At 45.5% G+C, this 17,495-nt stretch overlaps 1 protein-coding gene across 1 annotated transcript; it reads left to right on the top strand.

Moving 5' to 3' along the window:
• Window positions 1-1,067: 1,067 nt before the first annotated feature.
• brwd3 (bromodomain and WD repeat domain containing 3) lies at window positions 1,068-16,914 on the top strand. Its single transcript, XM_062988251.1, has 40 exons — window positions 1,068-1,188; window positions 1,344-1,402; window positions 1,498-1,527; window positions 1,690-1,749; window positions 3,299-3,449; window positions 3,549-3,647; window positions 3,760-3,920; window positions 4,001-4,222; window positions 4,627-4,727; window positions 4,903-4,973; window positions 5,076-5,176; window positions 5,376-5,416; window positions 5,593-5,697; window positions 5,801-5,954; window positions 6,060-6,194; window positions 6,376-6,504; window positions 6,590-6,815; window positions 6,920-7,057; window positions 7,181-7,361; window positions 7,698-7,788; window positions 7,864-8,016; window positions 8,102-8,181; window positions 8,269-8,479; window positions 8,560-8,658; window positions 8,761-8,868; window positions 9,012-9,136; window positions 9,240-9,322; window positions 9,526-9,637; window positions 9,736-9,797; window positions 9,886-10,041; window positions 10,161-10,281; window positions 10,455-10,580; window positions 10,698-10,773; window positions 10,879-10,929; window positions 11,071-11,214; window positions 11,328-11,480; window positions 11,610-11,758; window positions 12,169-12,254; window positions 12,517-12,663; window positions 12,852-16,914. Exons 1-40 carry the CDS (start codon window positions 1,155-1,157, stop codon window positions 13,586-13,588), a joined length of 5,268 nt encoding a protein of 1,755 aa, XP_062844321.1. The 5' UTR covers window positions 1,068-1,154; the 3' UTR covers window positions 13,589-16,914.
• Window positions 16,915-17,495: the final 581 nt, after the last annotated feature.

The following is a 17,495-nucleotide window of genomic DNA, read 5'->3' as shown; positions in this document are numbered from 1 at the left end:
AGAGAAACAACTAATAAACAGCAAACAGTTAATGGATTATTTATAGACAAAAACACTTTGTAAAATGTACATGAATTTCTTAGTATATTAGTATGATCATAAGGTGAACAACGGCCACACAAGTCAATTAAATCCGCCTGCCGGAAAGTGTTCAATCATCAGCTTCAAAGGAGAGAATCAGACTAAAGAAAATCTGATCTTCTGTACAAAGGAACCGACGTGGTCGCTCACAAATGTGCTTACCTGCTTTTCAGTAGCACCAAACCTTAGGAAATTCTAAAATTGATATACATTTCTTGAAGCTTTGACTTTTACTCAGATTGTTTTGCAGATTGTATAAATTGTAATAATAATAATAATAAAGTATTAAATTGATAAGAAATGTTAGCGCTTTGCTCTTTATTGCCTCTTTTTGTTTCTGATATTTTGTCCTTGTATGGTATCGGCAACATGGGTCCTGTTGAATGAATAAAAAGCACACCACAGATCTGGGTTTGATTCTCAGCCGTGCTATCTGGCTGGCCGGCCAGGCGTCTTACCAAGACATGAATAGCTATGTCGGATGGAGTGGAAGGCTGTTGCTCTGCGATGTACTGGTGCCACCATGTCCAGGGTATTCCTGTTGTTTCCCGGTGAAGTGTGACACTATTTAGGATTGGTTAATTTTGGGGGTGGCTTGGTGGGTAGCACTGTCGCCTCACAGCAAGAAGGTCCTGGGTTCGATCCCCAGGTGAGGTGGTCCGGGTCCTTTCTATGTGGAGCTTGCATGTTCTCCCCGTGTCTGTGTGGGTTTCCTCAAACGGTCCAAAAACATGCAAGTGAGGTGAATTGGAGTGTTTAACATTGAACTTGTGAACTGATGAATCTTGTGTAACGAGTAACTATCGTTTCTGTCATGAGTGTAACCAAAGTGTAAAACATGACGTTAAAATCCTAATAAATAAGTACATTAATAAATAAAGGGTTAATTTCGCCCTCTATGGGCAGTAATAGGTACTGCAAGTGACAAATCATAGCGCACCACTAGAGGGCGTATGGAGTAAAAAAGGCCGCACGATGAGGGAACAATTCAAACAGGGCCGCTGAAGCTAAAATAACCCAGCCGAGCAGAGTCGACTGTTCTCCGGCTACAGCCCGAGCCCGACACCGGGGCCATGGCGGCGCATCAGTGTTCACAAATTGAAGCCGGTGGGCATTTAAACAGCACATCTGTGTTTCTTTTTTTCACTCTGCTTGATTGTCTATAACATTTATTATACTTAAATTATTCCTCATTTAGCTAGCCTGTAGCTCTGGGGCTAAGCTAAGCTAGGCTAGGCTAACTCTGAACTTCTTGTTTGCAGAGCTATATTTCCTGATAGTCAGATTTCTGCAGTCGGGACCGTGTCAGAAATCGGCGCAGGTGAGTGAAATACGAGCATTAATGTCATGACGGTTGAATAAAGGGATGAAACGCGTGTTGTGCGGATATTAAAGCTGAGCTGTGTTGTTGTGCAGCTACTGCGGGAGGAGCTGGAGCTGTATGAGGTGAGTGAAGCTTCATTCTGAGCTCTTTTATACACAACGGCTGATTTTCGCTGCGAATTATTGACAGTTCGTTCGCAGCATCCGTCATCCGTCGAGATTTGCGCGTTTACTGAACAATATTGTTTTATTTCTCTTTATTTGACTCCATCCGGCCGGGTGCAGATCATCCCGAAGCGCTGGAGCTGGGAAGCTAAACCTTATAGACGAGATTTCCAGGATTGGGTGAGTAAATCTAATAAATATAAATAATCACACAAATACAACTTTCATCATTAATGTCTGTTTAGAGTGTTTTTTTAAGTGGAAGAATATAACCCAAGTCGTTCCTGATCGTGTATTATAGCTTGAATAAGAATCTTTAAGGCTTTGAGCTCAGATCGGTGTGATTTTAACTTTTCGCTCTTTTTATATTTATTATATTTACTAACAAGTCTTTGTGCCGCTTGGAAAGGGGCGGGGCTTGAGAGCCAGCCGAACCACCACGATGTCCGATTGGTTGAACCTTGCGTCACTCAAACGCAACAGCCAATCAAATGCCGAATCCCTGAAGACAACTCGCAGAGCCAGTATAACCACCCGCATGGCCAGACAGCCGCACTCGGTGGCCACTTTGTTAGGAACACCTCACACTTGTTGTGGTGTTTGTTTGTTTGTTTATTAGGATTTTAACGTCAAGTTTTACACACTTCGGTTACATTCATGACAGGATCAGTAGTTACTCGTTACACAAGATTGCTCAACAGGGGTTTTTCTATCTGTTGGTCCTGGATTTTGTAAAGTTGCTTTGAGACAATGTCTATTGTAAAACGCGCTATATAAATAAAGTTGACTTGACTTGACAAGATTAATCAGTTCACAAGGTTATATCGAACACAGTCATGGACAATTTAATGTCTCCAGTTCACCTCACTTGCACGTCTTTGGACTGTGGGAGGAAACCGGAGCTCCCGGAGTAAACCCTACGCGGACACGGGGAGAACATGCAAACTCTGGTCGTTTTTGGTAACACTCCTCAGGATTTTTTTATTCATTTCACTTTACGGGGACAGTGGCAGCCAGTGTTGGGCCCCTAACCCTGTTTGCTCCAGAGGCGCCGTACAACGGCTGACCCTGTGCTCTGACCCCAGCTTTCAAACAAGCTGGTATATGCGGAAAACGAATGTTATTGTACTGTACATGTGTATGTATATAAATGAGAAAACACGTCACTCTATTTGATCATTTTCCTCTTTATTAGAAACACAGAATTAATACTGGGTAGAATTAAACAATGATTTTCGCTTTTTGTGTCTCCTTTATCATTTGTAGCTTTAATTCCATCAGCTTATGGAAGTGTTCCTTGGGAATTTTGATCCACACGCCTCTCAGACCTGTTGGCTACTCTATTAGGAACACCACACTACTACTGGGTTCCTCTCAGAACAGCTCCAGGGTCCTGAAAGATTTTAAACTATATTGACATTTACATTTTCAGCATTTAGCGGACGCTTTTATCCAGAGTGACTTACACGATGAGCAATTGAGTGTTAAGGGCCTCGCTCAGGGACCCGACAGTGGCAACTTGGTGGTGGCGGGGGGGGGTTGAACCATCAACCGTCTGTTTACTAGTCCAGTACCTTAACCACTGAGCTATCACTGTTGATATCTACATCCCGAAGGTGCCCTGAAGGTCTAAGATCTTGTTCCATCACAAAAAGTTATCATTCCTTCACAAGAACATGGCTGATTTTCTGGTGTGTGTGTGTGTGTGTGCACGCGCGTGTGTGTTCAGGTGGAGCTGAACCAGCATATTCCTGCAGATTACCTGCTGCGTGTGTGTGAGCAGCTGTGCCCGCTGGTGGATGCACACGTTCCTCCCAGCGTACCAGGAGTGCGCAGTCTGCTGGGGAGCGGCCGACAGTCGCTGCTGCGTACCGCAAAGAGTGAGAGCCGCACACACTTACGACGGAAGCGCTTTGGATTGGACCATAAAGAGGAAATGATGATGTCTAACTCTCTCTCTCTCTCTCTCTCTCTGTCAGGTTGTTCTCACACAGTATGGACGGGTTCTGCGGTAGCAGCCCTTCACAGGGGGCGGCCTCCCGAACCGCCCCTCAACTTTCCCAAACCGGCAAACGCTGGTACGTCTCGTTCCCTGAAACTTTTGATCGTGAACTGGCGTCCACGTACTTGTGGTCATATCGAGTACTTACATACGTATATACACAGTACAAATCTCTCTTCTCTCCACAGTGTCGATTATGGGTGGTCGACGGATGACGGGAGTGGCCCGCTTTGGGCACGCTCTGCCATCTTGCACCTACCAGCACATGAAGATGCACAGGAGGATTCTGGGACATCTGTCCTCGGTTTACTGTGTCGCGTTCGACCGAACAGGCCGACGCATCTTTACGGTATAAAAAATAAACAGATTTTGTGTGTGTGTGTGTGTGTGTGTGTTTGGCTTGTGTATTTTACGGCTCCTCTCTGCCAGGGTTCGGACGACTGCCTGGTGAAGATCTGGACGACAGATGACGGGCGCCTGCTGGCAACGCTGCGAGGGCATGCGGCCGAGATTTCCGACATGGCGGTGAATTACGAGAACACGCTTCTCGCCTCGGCCGGCTGCGATAAGATGATCCGGGTCTGGTGCCTCCGGACCTGCGCGCCCATCACCGTCCTGCAGGGGCACACCACCTCCATCACCTCCATACAGGTTCGTGGTATAAAAACAATGACTACTGGTGGTGCCACAACCGTGGTTGGACTGGTTTTGGTGGCACTGGCACAGGTAATGTTGTCTGACTGGATTCTGGTTCCAATGGGTTACAGTGGCATTATGGGAAACTGGGACTTGTGTCATTACACTGCCATTGGGGGCTGGAACTCGGTGCATATGTATACACACACACACACACACATTATATGTCCAAAACTACATGGACACCCCTTCCTACTTACTAAGTTCTAGTTCTTTAGCCACACCTGTTGCCAACACTTCCGTGAATCATTATTTAGGGAAGGCTCTTTCCTGTTCCAGCATGACTGTGCTATATGTGTGTGTGTGTGTTTATCTTTTTAACTACTCATGCCACGTTCTTGTGGTCTGTCTGTGTGTAGTTCTCTCCATCCGCGGCCGGTTCTATGCGGTACCTTGCCTCGACGGGAGCCGACGGCATGGTGTGCTTCTGGCAGTGGGACAGCCTCACCATGAAGATCTCGTAAGTGTGTGTTTGTGTGTTTTGAGACCGATTATGTCTGCATTAAACGGCATGACGTACATACCAATGCCCATCTAGGCCCTTAACTCCTAATTTCTTGCATTGTATTCGGTCCTAATTGTATGTGTTTCGGATTGAAGCGTCTGCTTAATGCTATGAATGGAATTGTGTGTAGTGACGGGCCAGTGAAGTTTGTGGAGCGTTCTCGCCCCGGGACTCAAATCACCTGCTGTTCCTTCAGTACTGGTGAGCACGCAGGCACAGAAAGACACACACACACACACACACACACACACACACAGGAATAAAATGCATTATGTGTTAACCTTCTGTGACCTCTCACCTCAGGTGGGATGTTTCTGGCCACTGGAGGGACGGATCATGGCATCAGGGTGTATTACTTGGGCGCGGAGGCTCCTGTGAAGCTGTCGGACCTGGACTCGCACACGGTGAGAGAGAACGCGTGTGTGTGTGTGTGTGTGTACAGAACGCATAGATAGATAAGCAGACAGATGAAGGGATTGGAAGCGGAGGGTAAGTGTGGGAAGTATAACGTTCCAATAAGAGAGAGGGAAGATCAGGACGCACCTAACGTTTAAATCATTTTACTTTTGGGATTTAAAGCTACTTTTTTGTTGTTCTCTCTAGGACAAAGTGGTTGCGGTGCAGTTCTGCAACAACAGCGACAGGTGAGTACTAAACACTTGCTCAGGTGGCACAGCGGTAAATAGCGCTAGCCCACTACCGCTGGGATCAGTGCTATTGGCCAATCGGGCATCTGGCTATGTGTAGTTTTAAGGCAGCCGTGTCAGATTTGCACCTTGCTGTTACTGATGTAAATACGTTTATTTATTCATCTCTGCAGTCTGAGGTTCGTGAGCGGCAGTCGGGATGGTACGGCACGGATCTGGACCTACCAGCAGCAGGAGTGGAGGAGCACGGTACTGGACATGAGCACCAAACTGCCTGGGTAATACAGTGTGTGTGTGTGTGAGGAAATGTGCAGTAGATCTGATTTTTAGGAAGCATTTAGCCTGCATGATTAATTTAAATCGTGTCTACACGTCCTGCAGGAGCTCTGCCGCAGTAGGGGAGGACAAGACCACCAAACTGGTAGTGACGATGATCGCGTGGGACCGCAGCGACCGAACGGTCGTCACCGCCGTGTCCAATCTCCTGCTCAAGGTCTGGAACTCCTCGACCGGCCAGCTGCTCCACGTGCTCTCGGTACGTGTTTGCGTCTCCGTTAAAATAAATCCGGAATGGTAACACGGTATCGGGATGTGAGACATGTGGATGGTTTTATTAATCGGAGCTTCTGACTGGCTGTAGGGTCACGACGATGAGGTGTTCGTTTTGGAACCGCACCCCTTCGACTGGCGCATTATGCTGTCGGCTGGGCACGATGGCAACATTTACATCTGGGACCTCAACAAAGGCACCAAAATACGCAACTACTTCAACATGGTGAGTGGGGACGAGCTGCTGTGTTACCCTGCTTACGTGTGTGGTTCATACTGTGTGTCCTGTTAGACCCTTGATAATAAAAGCAATTTGTATATTGTGTTTTAATACTTTTGGCCATATATTGGTCATAAGAATCCAACCCCTCTTTCAAAATGCCTCGTGCATGCGCTCTCTCCGTCAGATCGAAGGTCAGGGTCATGGAGCAGTGTTCGACTGCAAGTTCTCCGCGGATGGGCAGCACTTTGCCTGCACCGACTCGCACGGGCATCTTCTCATCTTCGGCTTTGGCTGCAGCCAGCCGTATCAGAAGGTGAGTACGGGCTATGGGACGAGGTGGACTGGGTTCTTTCCCCGAATGAAGCATGTAGATAGACGTTCTCCTGTCGCCCCCTCAGATTCCAGATCAGATGTTCTTCCATACGGATTACCGGCCGTTGATCCGCGACTCCAACAACTACGTTCTGGACGAGCAAACGCAGCAGGCGCCCCACCTCATGCCGCCGCCGTTTCTCGTGGACGTCGATGGCAACCCGCATCCCCTGCACTTCCAGCGCCTCGTACCCGGCCGGGAGAACTGCAAAGACGAGCAGCTGGTGCCTCAGTTAGGCTACATGGCTAACGGTAACGTTCGGACTGCCTGGATCATACATGTACATTTATCATCGAGGCTGGATTTTTTTTATTTTTTTTTTTTATCCGAAGGTTTGCTTTTTCTTGTTCTCTAGGTGATGGGGAGGTGGTGGAGCAGGTGATTGGCCAGCAGACGGCAGATGAGGGTCAGGAGGATAGTCCGCTAGACAACCTGATCCGACAACTGCAACACCAGCAAGACGAGAGTCTCAACCCAGGAGACCAAGCTGCAGGTCAGAATAGCGGGACATACACAGTTCCCAAAACGTTTTGGTACCCGCTTGATGTTCTGTTCTGCTATTATAACATTATGTCATTATAATATTATGACATCATAACGCTGTGTTGCTGCTCAGATGCCGAAGGAGCCGGCGGTCCTCTGTCGCCCCCTAACGTTGGCCTGCGCAGGAGCGGTCAGGTGGAGGGGGTCCGGCAGATGCACGACAACGCGCCCCGCAGTCAGATCGCCACAGAGAGAGACCTGATGGCCTGGAGCCGGCGCGTGGTCGTCACCGAGATCCCGTCAGGAGTGTTCAGGTACCTGATCTTATTAAAGTACAAAATACAAATGGTCAGGGTTGCGGTGGGTCTGTCTTTTTTTTTTTTTTCTGGAATCGCTGGGTGCAGTGCACTTAAACAACCCGGACAGGACACCAATCCTTTGCAGGACCTCGCATAACCCCCTCCAGACATAGCCAATCATGTCTGTGTAGATGCCTGACTGGCCGATAGCACTGCTGAGTATTCAAACCCAGCAGTAGGAGGCTCAGCACCACTCATGAGCCCCTCATATCTCTACATAATGCAATCAGTTTGAAAGATGAACAGTTAACACGTTACTGTGTGTGTGTGTGTGTGTGTGTGTGTGTGCAGGATCATGGAGGAGAGTCGAGTAGCTAAAGGAGATCTGGAGTGTTCGCTGTACAACACGGAGAAGAAGAAAAAACCCGCCAGTTCCGCCCCGGTGAGTTTTACACCCGGTTACTCGCCGGGCCAAAAGTCTTAACGTCGGCTGATGCGATTTCCTGTGTTTCTTTAGACCGAGCCGGTCGAGGATTCGGTTCGGTCGCTGCGGAGACCTCAGAGGAAACGGCAGGAGAAGAGACATGCGTATCAGACGCGGTCCACGCGAACACGGAGGCGCACGGTCGATGACGCCAACGGCGGTAGCGAATCAGAAAGTGATGGAGAGGTAGGACACGAGGCTTAATAAAGGATGAGCATTCCTGAGTCGACTGAGGAGCTAAGTGTGTGTGTGTGTGTGTGTGTGTGTGTAGCAGGAGGAGGAAGATCAGAACGAGAACAGCGACGCCTCATCCGAAGCTGAAGCTCAGTGGGAGAACGCCAGCAGCTCGAGGTTTACACACGTTACCCCCCCTTCACGGCTCTGCTTACACAGTAACAGTTCACACACATACTAAAATCGCTTTCCTTTTATTTCCAGTGACTCTTCGAGCGAGTATTCCGATTGGACGGCGGACGCGGGCATCAACCTTCAGCCTCCCAAACGACCCGTCAGAAGGCCGGCCCGTCTGGCCAGGAGCAGCAGCTCGGAGGACGAGGGCGAGGACCGCGGCAAGAAGAACAAGAAGAAGAAGGAGGAGGAAGAGGAGGTGGAGGAGGAGAAAAAGAAACCCAAACAATCCAAGCAGAAGGTCGGTTACAGTTTTGCATGTTCTCTGCTCGTTCTATACAGCTGAATGTGGGTAAAGTAATGACTGATTTGCCCGTGTAGGCTGTTCCCGCTGGTGATCTCGAGGAATGGCTCCCCCCATCATGGATTAAGGAGGTGGTACCCAGACGATCTCCATTCCTACCTCAGATGGGGGATGAGGTAACAACACACACACACACACACACACACACACACACACACACACACCTAATACACGTCCCCTCCGATTCTTGATGATTCTTGGTCTCTCTCTTTCCGTAGCTGATATATTTCCGGCAGGGTCACCAGGCGTATGTGCGGGCGGTGCGACGTGCCAAAGTCTACAGCATCAACCCCCAAAAACAGCCGTGGAACAGACTGAATCTCAGGGTATCACACACACACACACACACACACACACACAGTCCAGTCCTGTCGACATTCTATGCAAGTTGTGATTAGTTTAAAGGCCGTGTATCTGTGAGTAGCAAACGTGTGTGTGTGTGTGTGTGTGTGTGTGTGTGTTTCTACAGGATCAGGAGTGTGTGAAGGTGGTGGGTATAAAGTACGAGATGGGTCCACCCACACTCTGCTGTCTCAAACTGGCCTTCCTGGACCCGCTCTCAGGGAAAATGACTGGCGACTCCTTCAGCTTGAAGTATGCACGCGCACACACACACACTATGTATAAAATATATACACATATATAAATAAGCTGCCTATTTGTAACCTATATTTATTAATGCTTGCTCCTTGAACAGGTATCATGATATGCCTGATGTCATTGATTTTTTGGTGCTACAACAATTTTACAACGAGGCCAAAGATCGCAACTGGCAACCCGGTAAGACGTCTTTTTTTTAATATTTGATCTGATCCTGTAGTCCAGGTTGCTGAGGCAATCAGATTATATACCTAGGCTGCCGATTTTCTTCCCAGGTACATAATCTAATCTAATAAATCTGTCCACCTTTATGTAAATGCATTGCATAGAGTGTTTTGAATTTTTGTGAATAGTTTTTCGCCTGTGTGTGTGTGTGTGTGTAGAGCAGCGGTTCAGGAGCATAATTGACGATGCTTGGTGGTTCGGAACAGTGGAGAGCCAGCAGCCATACCAGCCAGAATATCCAGACAGCCTGTTCCAGTGCTACGCAGTCAAGTGCGTTCCTTGTTTATTTTATTTACGCTCGTCCGGGAGATTTGCAGGTCTGTACCTGCTGCCTGTACCTCATTCTCTACCTTTTGTTTCTTCCTCAGGTGGGATAACGGCGAGGGGGAGAAAATGAGCCCGTGGGACATGGAGCCCATACCCGATGAAGGCAAGTGTTTGTATATATGAGGATGAAAAAAACAGATACATCCGGATATAAACGTTTACTAATAAAATTGATTTTGGACCCTCTACAGCTCCGGTCCCTGATGAGATCGGCGACAGCGTACCAGTTACGGAGGAGGAGCTCGAGTCGCTCCTGTACCAACCGCAGGACGGAGAGTGGGGGGCTCATACTCGTGACGAAGAGTGTGAGAGAGTCATCACCGCTATAGATCAGCTGCTCATGCTGGGTATCATCTTAGTTTTTCCCCTATTTCAGTCCCTATCACTAAAATTAAGACCATTACAGTTTCAGAACTAAACATGACGACATTTATTTCCTTTTTCTCAATTGTGTGTGTGTGTACAGACATAGCGAAGGCGTTTTCCTGTCCTGTGGATCTGAGGGACTATCCTCTCTACTGCACTGTGGTGGCATATCCTACTGATCTCACTACCATCAGAATGAGACTGGTACACAGGTTCTACAGGTACCCGTTTGCTCACACACACTTTGTATGGATTTCTGTTTGTTTTGTAATTTCTCATTTTCATATTTATCCGGGTCAAGGTTGTGGAAAATCTGTTTGCACTGCTAAACACTGGGCACAAGGCATTGCGAGGTTCAGCCTTAGGTAACGTTTCTATGAATCTGTCTGTGCAGGAGGATTTCGGCGCTCATGTGGGAGGTTCGGTACATCGAGCACAACGCGCGGACCTTCAACGAGCCGCACAGCCCCATCGTCACTTCAGCTAAAGCCGTCACGGACGTCCTGCTGCACTTTATCGGGTGAGGCGCCTTTCTACAGCCGTTCGGGTGCACGTTGAGTGCTTGTTGCTGCTTCTGTGACGTATTGAATGGAATCGTGTGTGTGTGTGTGTGTGTGTGTGTGTGTGTGTTTTAAAGCGATCAGAGCTGTACTGATATCCTGGAGCTGTACAATAAGGTGAAGTCGGAGATCAGCAGTGCTAATGAAGAAGAGGTAAGTAAGAGTGTGTATGCTATTAGGTGGATTAGCTGTTTACTTTGTACTTTGGCTGCTGGTAAAAAAAAGTCTACATGGTTTGGATTGTTGTCCTTTTTTCAGGAGGATGTTGACATTGATTCAGACGCTCCAGGAACGTCGACCGGTCAGAAGGTGAGTCACGAATCGGTATGGACTAAATCAGAAAGCGTTCTTAAAGTATCAGATGTTTATAGGCGAGACAAGACCAGATACTTAAATGTTTCATAATTATAATATGCAGTAATAAGCGTGAGTGTTGTTTTTCCCGAGCAGAGGTCCAGTCAGGCGGCTCAGAGGCGAGGGGTGGTGTTTGATGTGCGAGCGTGGTATGATCAGTGTGAAAAGCTGATCAGGAAGATGATTGCCAGCCCCGACTCTGAACCCTTCCGCCAACCGGTGGACCTCTTCAGCTATCCGGTAACTCGCTTCATTTACAATCGGTTGAATTTGCTTTTTTGTGCACACTTTCTTTCTATTATTTATACATCTAAACTGACACATGCCCCCCCCATCCCACCATTTCTATGCAGGACTACAGGGACATTATCGACACTCCTATGGACCTGGGAACGGTGATGGAGACTCAGGTCGGAGGAAATTATGAGAATCCCGTGGAATTCGCCAAAGACGTCCGGCTCATCTTCAGCAACTCCAGAGCCTACACTCCTAACAAGAAGTCCAGGGTGAGACCCACACCCCAAAACCATGTGGACACCGGTGTTCATATACTTTCAGCTATATCGTGAATATCTGATCTTTTTTTTTTGGTTAGTTTATGCTTATAAATACATAAATCTGTTTTTTCTTCGCAGATCTTCAGTATGACTCTGAGTTTGTCAGCATTTTTCGAGCACCACATCATCCCCATCATTTCCGATTACAAGCTGGCTGTTCAGAACCAAAGACGCAGTCAGCAAAGGCAGAGTTACACCAAGAGGCTACAGGAACCGCCGCCAGACAGGTAAAAACCTACACGCTGAACACATACTCGTTCACCCACCTAAGCCTAGTGGTAGGTGGAGTGGCCTGTCCATCTATTGCTGCTAAAGTTGTGCTTTACCCGCTCACAAAACAGCTACAAATCTGGAATCTATAACACTATATATAACACTATCTCTAAACCGCAAGATCTTTCTCATGATGCCACTCACATGGCATCGTATGGCAGTTAAACCTGCTTGGAGAACATCGGCTCCATCAAAAGAGATGAACCCGGAATCCACAACACTGATCACTCCACTTGATACAGACCCAATCATGACTTTTTAGAAGGCTAAATAATGTCTTTCATCTGTGGTGTTCTATCAAATGGACACTATTTATTTATTATCCCCTAATGTAAGTGTACTAGTGACGAGTGTGTGTTTGCAGTCCCAAAGGAAAGTCCAAGTCTTTGAAGAAAACGAAGACCCCACAGCAGATCAGCAGCAGGAACCGCTCACAGCAGCCCTCTGAAGGTGTGTGTGTGTGTGTGTGTGTGTGTGTGTGTGTGTGTGTGTGTGTGTGTGTGTGGGGAAGAGGGGTATGGGTTAGAGTAACCCTAAATGTGGAAGCAGGTGAAAGAAAGCAGCTCGTTTTATAAAAGGCAGGGTTGGGCATTTTAATAATAGATCGGTAGAGAATAGTTTCCTGTGTGTGTGTGTGTGTGTGTGTGTGTGTGTGTGATCACTCGTATCCCTGTGTATTGTATTTAGCGTGTGTAATGTGTGTTTGCTTAAGGCTCGGATTCAGACCCTGATAAAGATGGTGCTGATAGTGAGGAGGATGAAAGCCGAGTGTCTTTATCTTCACCGTCACCATCCTCATCCTCGGGGCTACCAGAAAGTAACAGAGTCACACGCAGCAGAACGTTAAGCAGAAGAGGAGGTATACACGTGTTCAAACAGTATAGATGCATAAAAACACTAGCCCGCTACTGCTGGGATCCAGGGATCGAATCCCCAGTGGTGCTATCGGCCGGTCAGGCATCTACATACAGACGGGGGGGGAAGGAAATACATTTCTGGTACACACGTATCTATACACCTTGACCTGTTTGTCCTATGTACACACAGATGCCCAGTGCAACGGGCCGCTCGCGAACGGAGGTCGAAGGTCCCGCAGACGGCTGGATCGGAAAGACAGCTCGGACTCCGAGAGCTCGGACTCTTCGTCGTCGTCGTCGTCCTCTTCCTCCTCCTCTTCGTCCTCCTCCCGGAGCGAAGCGAGCGACGCTGAAGTGGCCAGCTTCGCCGAGGGCGGCGACCACGACTACAGCAAGGCACCTCAGCGCTCGCACGTGCGCAGGGCCGAAGTGGCCGCCGCGAGCGCCGCTACCGTCGCCGGCGCTCAGCGAAAGCGGAAAGGAGAGGAAACGACGGAGTGTCTGAAACGAGCACGTAGGGAACCGGCGCACGTGGAACCGGCAGCTTCGAGTGAAGAGGGGGTCGAGGACGAGAACGAGGAGGAAGACGAAGACGAGGAGGGGGTCGTCCAGGAACAGGTGGGACTTAAAGAAGAAGAAGAAGAGGAAGGGGAGGAGGAGGAGGATTCAGAAGAGGAAGGGGAGGAGGATGAACTTGGGGAGGAAGAGACTTCACAGCTCAGAAATCAAAGGTCAGATCAGAGGACACCAAAGGTTGGGTGTGTAAACACGCGTAACCAAGGGCGACGGACCGTAGTGTATAACGATGACTCTGAGGACGAGGGGCCCTCTGCAGACCCCCTCAACCTGGGCACGTCGCGTTCCGGAAGGATCCGGCGCATGACGGAGAGGGCACGGGTCAGCCATCTGATGGGCTGGTCACACTGACCCTTCTCATCAACCTCAGACTTCACTACAGCAATACTGCAGGGATTTTTGTTTTGTAGCTAATAATGTTGTACAGATGATTTCTTTTTGATAATTGATTAATTGATTAAATTTTGTTTACAACTCGTGGTGCTGCCGCCGTCTCGCTCTGGTGTCCGACGAACCAAACAGCCTTATAGGTCCAGAGTGTTGAGGCGTCTCTAGTTCTCACTCTCCAGCCCCTGTTACGTTCACAGCTCGGGTCATTCGTGTCCTGGCTTTGCGACTTTCACACATGCAGGTTTCGCGCCGTCATTTCCTGGGTTGCACCATTTCGCCTGTGTAAGACGTCGCATCTGATTATCAAAGCAGATCATCCGTATCGTCTGGGAGGGAAAAAGCACTGATTTTAACGCACTTAGCTTGCAAATAATTTGCATCAGACACCGCAGTTCATAAAAATTAAAGGTAGTCAAATAAAAGAACTTAATCCCTAAAGAAACATCTGCAAATGGGTACAGATTTCGGACGCATCAGTTGCAATAAATTCAATTAAATTACAATAAATCTGTTACAGATTTAAACAGAAGTAGTTCTGCACTAGTAAATTAGTCAGCATTTCCACTCTGGGGGGCCAGTACATTTCCAGGTGAAAGTGCATGTGTGAAAGTGGTTTCTTTCCTCCTTTCTTTCTTTCTTTCTCTTTCTGGGTTAGGCGTCACTTAACAACATGGTGCTTTCAGATCAGTTTTGATGGTGCTGCACTCTTATTTTATACAAAATCAGTCTCCGTACGGACGGGCTGGTGCAAACTGCGTAACACTGTACGGTAATATAAATCCATAGCAATTATAATAACCAGTTCACTTTAAAATCAGGCTGCATTACAGGTAAACGGTCACATTTTAATTTAGCAGAAAAGGGAGTGAAACTCCACAGCTTTAATAGATTTTTTCCTTAAAACCATTTGTGAAAAATATACACGATGAAAGCTGAACTTTTTAAGCGTTGGCATCACATATCGGTTTGTCTATGACTACAGACTTTGCAGAAGTGTTCTCTGTGAGTCTGTCTCGCTTGTAAATCTGAAGTCTGTCCCAAACGCTTGTGTTCTTTTACTGTTGTTTTTACTTGTGGTACCTTAAGACGTAGCCTTTCACACGTTTAGCATTACTAAGCTCTGCCACGCTTCAGCTGAGTTTAATGTATGTTTAGTGCTATCTCTCTAGTCAACTTGCAGGTTTGTCAATATTGGCTAAACAGGCTACAATAGCACAATGACTTATAATTATAATAATAATAATAATAATAATGATAAACACGTATGTTTGGGACACATCCACAGATTTGTCAAGTCTTCCAAGAGGCATTAACTACTCTTATGTCACAAATAATCTTCACTTCCTGTTCGCCTGCATCCCAAACCACATACTACTGACTCACTAAAATACACAATACACTTACACCAAAAACTACCCCAAATGTGGTCATTGCTGTTGTTTTTGTCTATGATTTTGTTTATAGTATTCGGTTTGGGACTTAGCCAGGCGGTCTGTGCACACTGTTTTTACTATGAAGTATATTTATATTTGTACTCTTCACATTGCACAAGTAACGGCAGCTTATTGGTTGTAAGGAGTTTAGGTGGGATCTGCGTCCTGAATACAGGCTCCTCACTGGTTAAGACTTTTAACATAACACAGCCGGGTAACCTCTTTATTTTCATTTTTCCCCCGACCATTTGTAATAAGCAAGTGCTTAGAATATAATATAATATAATATAATATAAACGCTTTCCTTCTTACTTTTTCACTCTTCTGAAAACAGGATTTGGTGCCAAACTGGATGTTCTGCAGATCTCTTGAACACTTGTTAATGATTCAACAGGGAGCATTTTTGATTGTTTTTGTTTTTTTCTTATTTGTTGTCTTCCTGACCTTTTGAATGGGACTTGTCCCAGTTGTGATTTTAGTGTAAAAAATCTTTTTAGAATAAAGAAAAATAGATCTCTGCTTATTTAGGGAACAATTGTTCACCCTTCTGGTTTTCTTCTAATACGCCAACATCCAATCAGATACTTGTTGCTAGGCGGATTAAATGTGATGAAGCAATTTCATTGGTTAATACTATCTCTGGTTAGTCATGTTGGTAATTTGCAGTTCATCTGACTGGTTTACGGAACCGCAAAGAAAGGGCTTACAGAACTGGAAATTCTGGTTAGGCATATTAATCTACTTTTTATAGAGATTTTTGTCAACTTTGCTGTGTATTAATCAATACACACATACACACACACTAGTTCCATCTATAACATGAATTCCTACTTTTCCTACTTTTTAGGTAAATTGAATGCAGGAGTAAAAATCTGTTAGTTGATAAACATCCAATCAGATGCTTGTTGCTGGGCAGATTTCACTTAACAGCAACACCATTGGTTGTTCACAGATTTGCTTTTCTAATTAAGGCCTAATAAAGGCCAGTGATAGCTCAGTGGTTAAGGTACTGGACTAGTAAACGGAAGGTTGCCGGTTCAAGCCCCGCCACCACCAAGTTGCCACTGTTGGGTCACTGAGCAAGGCCCTTAACCCTCAATTGCTCATTGTGTAAGTCGCTTTGGATAAAAAGCGTCTGCTAAATGCTGAAAATGTAAATGTAAATGTAATTAAATTGAGGTTTAGCTTATTTATTTACACTGCTACAAAAATGTAAGTTTATAGTTCTTATATATTACTGTAGCATTAAACGACTACTGTTTACTGTTTATGGTCTTCTATGGAATGACTTTCCAATCGTAATTTAAAATGACAGGTAAACTTTAAATAAATACGTAAACTAATTTACTGCTAGTTGTATTAATATACATGATACAACTATCAGCTTTTAAAAACTAATTATGCATAATATAATAGAATCACAGAATTAAATTTAAAATCTAATCAGAAATTTAAAAAAAACATGAATTCACTTGTATTAACATTCTGATGGGAATATGCAAATGCAATATATCAATATTTAAAAATATTTAAAAATTCTGACTGCTACCTGATTTTGGTTATAAAAAAGGTGAATGAATTTCCCAGCTAAGACAATAATACTGTATGATGTAATGTTTATAATACATATAAACAAGTGTTTAGAAGGTGGTTGTAAGGATGTGACCAGACCCTGTTTTCATATTTTTGGTCCCATTACGTTTTTTTAATCTGCTGAGGTGTAAAGTAGTTCAGGGCTGTTGAAGTGATGATGGTGGTGGTGCTAAAAATAAAGACATCATGTAATAAACTCATGTCTAGTTTTTGTACACTGTTTCCTATTTGTTGCTTTTTTTAAATAAAGGTGTATGCTAACTCTGTCTTATGTTTTTAGTTGTCAGGTTTTTTTTTGTTTTAAGAAATAGAAATTGTATTTTATATTTACACATAGATAGATATTACTGTATTTTGTAAAATGTGTTACATATAGGTACCTATATGTTTATAGAACGTGGTTATCAGTTGCATTATAAGATATATAGAAAAGTTTTATACTTTTGTTAGGTAAAAATGACTTGCCAAATGTTCTAGCATAAATGCTAGCATAAAACATTCTGAAATAAAATATGGAAGAACGTGATTTGGCCTGGTGTATGTTGACGCTGCTTCATAAAGTGTTTTCTGATCATTTTAATGATCTGTAGTTAGTAACTTACACTTATGCAATTGCAACTTTGCCAACTTTAGCAACCACTGCCAGGTTGCCACTGTTGGGCCCTTGAGCAAGACCCTTAACACTCAATTGCTTACATTGTATACTATCACGACTGTAAATCACTGAGAATAAAAGCGTCCACTAAATGCTGAAAATGTAAATGTAATGAAAATATAGGTTCTTCTTCTTGTTCTAAAATTCTTGATATTCTATCATTATTTTGTGGTAAATTTGAATGGTA

Source organism: Trichomycterus rosablanca, chromosome 26 (genome assembly GCF_030014385.1).
Source record: "Trichomycterus rosablanca isolate fTriRos1 chromosome 26, fTriRos1.hap1, whole genome shotgun sequence".
Taxonomy (NCBI): Eukaryota; Metazoa; Chordata; class Actinopteri; order Siluriformes; family Trichomycteridae; genus Trichomycterus; species Trichomycterus rosablanca.
The sequence above is the reverse complement of the archived record's forward strand: the minus strand, read 5'-3'. Positions and strand labels throughout refer to the sequence as shown.

Excerpts from the sequence above, each read along its gene's own strand:
- brwd3 (XM_062988251.1), top strand. The coding sequence starts at position 1,155 with ATGGCGGCGCATCAGTGTTCACAAATTGAAGCCG. Across the intron at positions 10,930-11,070 it reads GAACGTCGACCGGTCAGAAG|AGGTCCAGTCAGGCGGCTCA; the intron begins GTGAGTCACGAA and ends TTTCCCGAGCAG. Across the intron at positions 11,759-12,168 it reads CAGGAACCGCCGCCAGACAG|TCCCAAAGGAAAGTCCAAGT; the intron begins GTAAAAACCTAC and ends GTGTGTTTGCAG.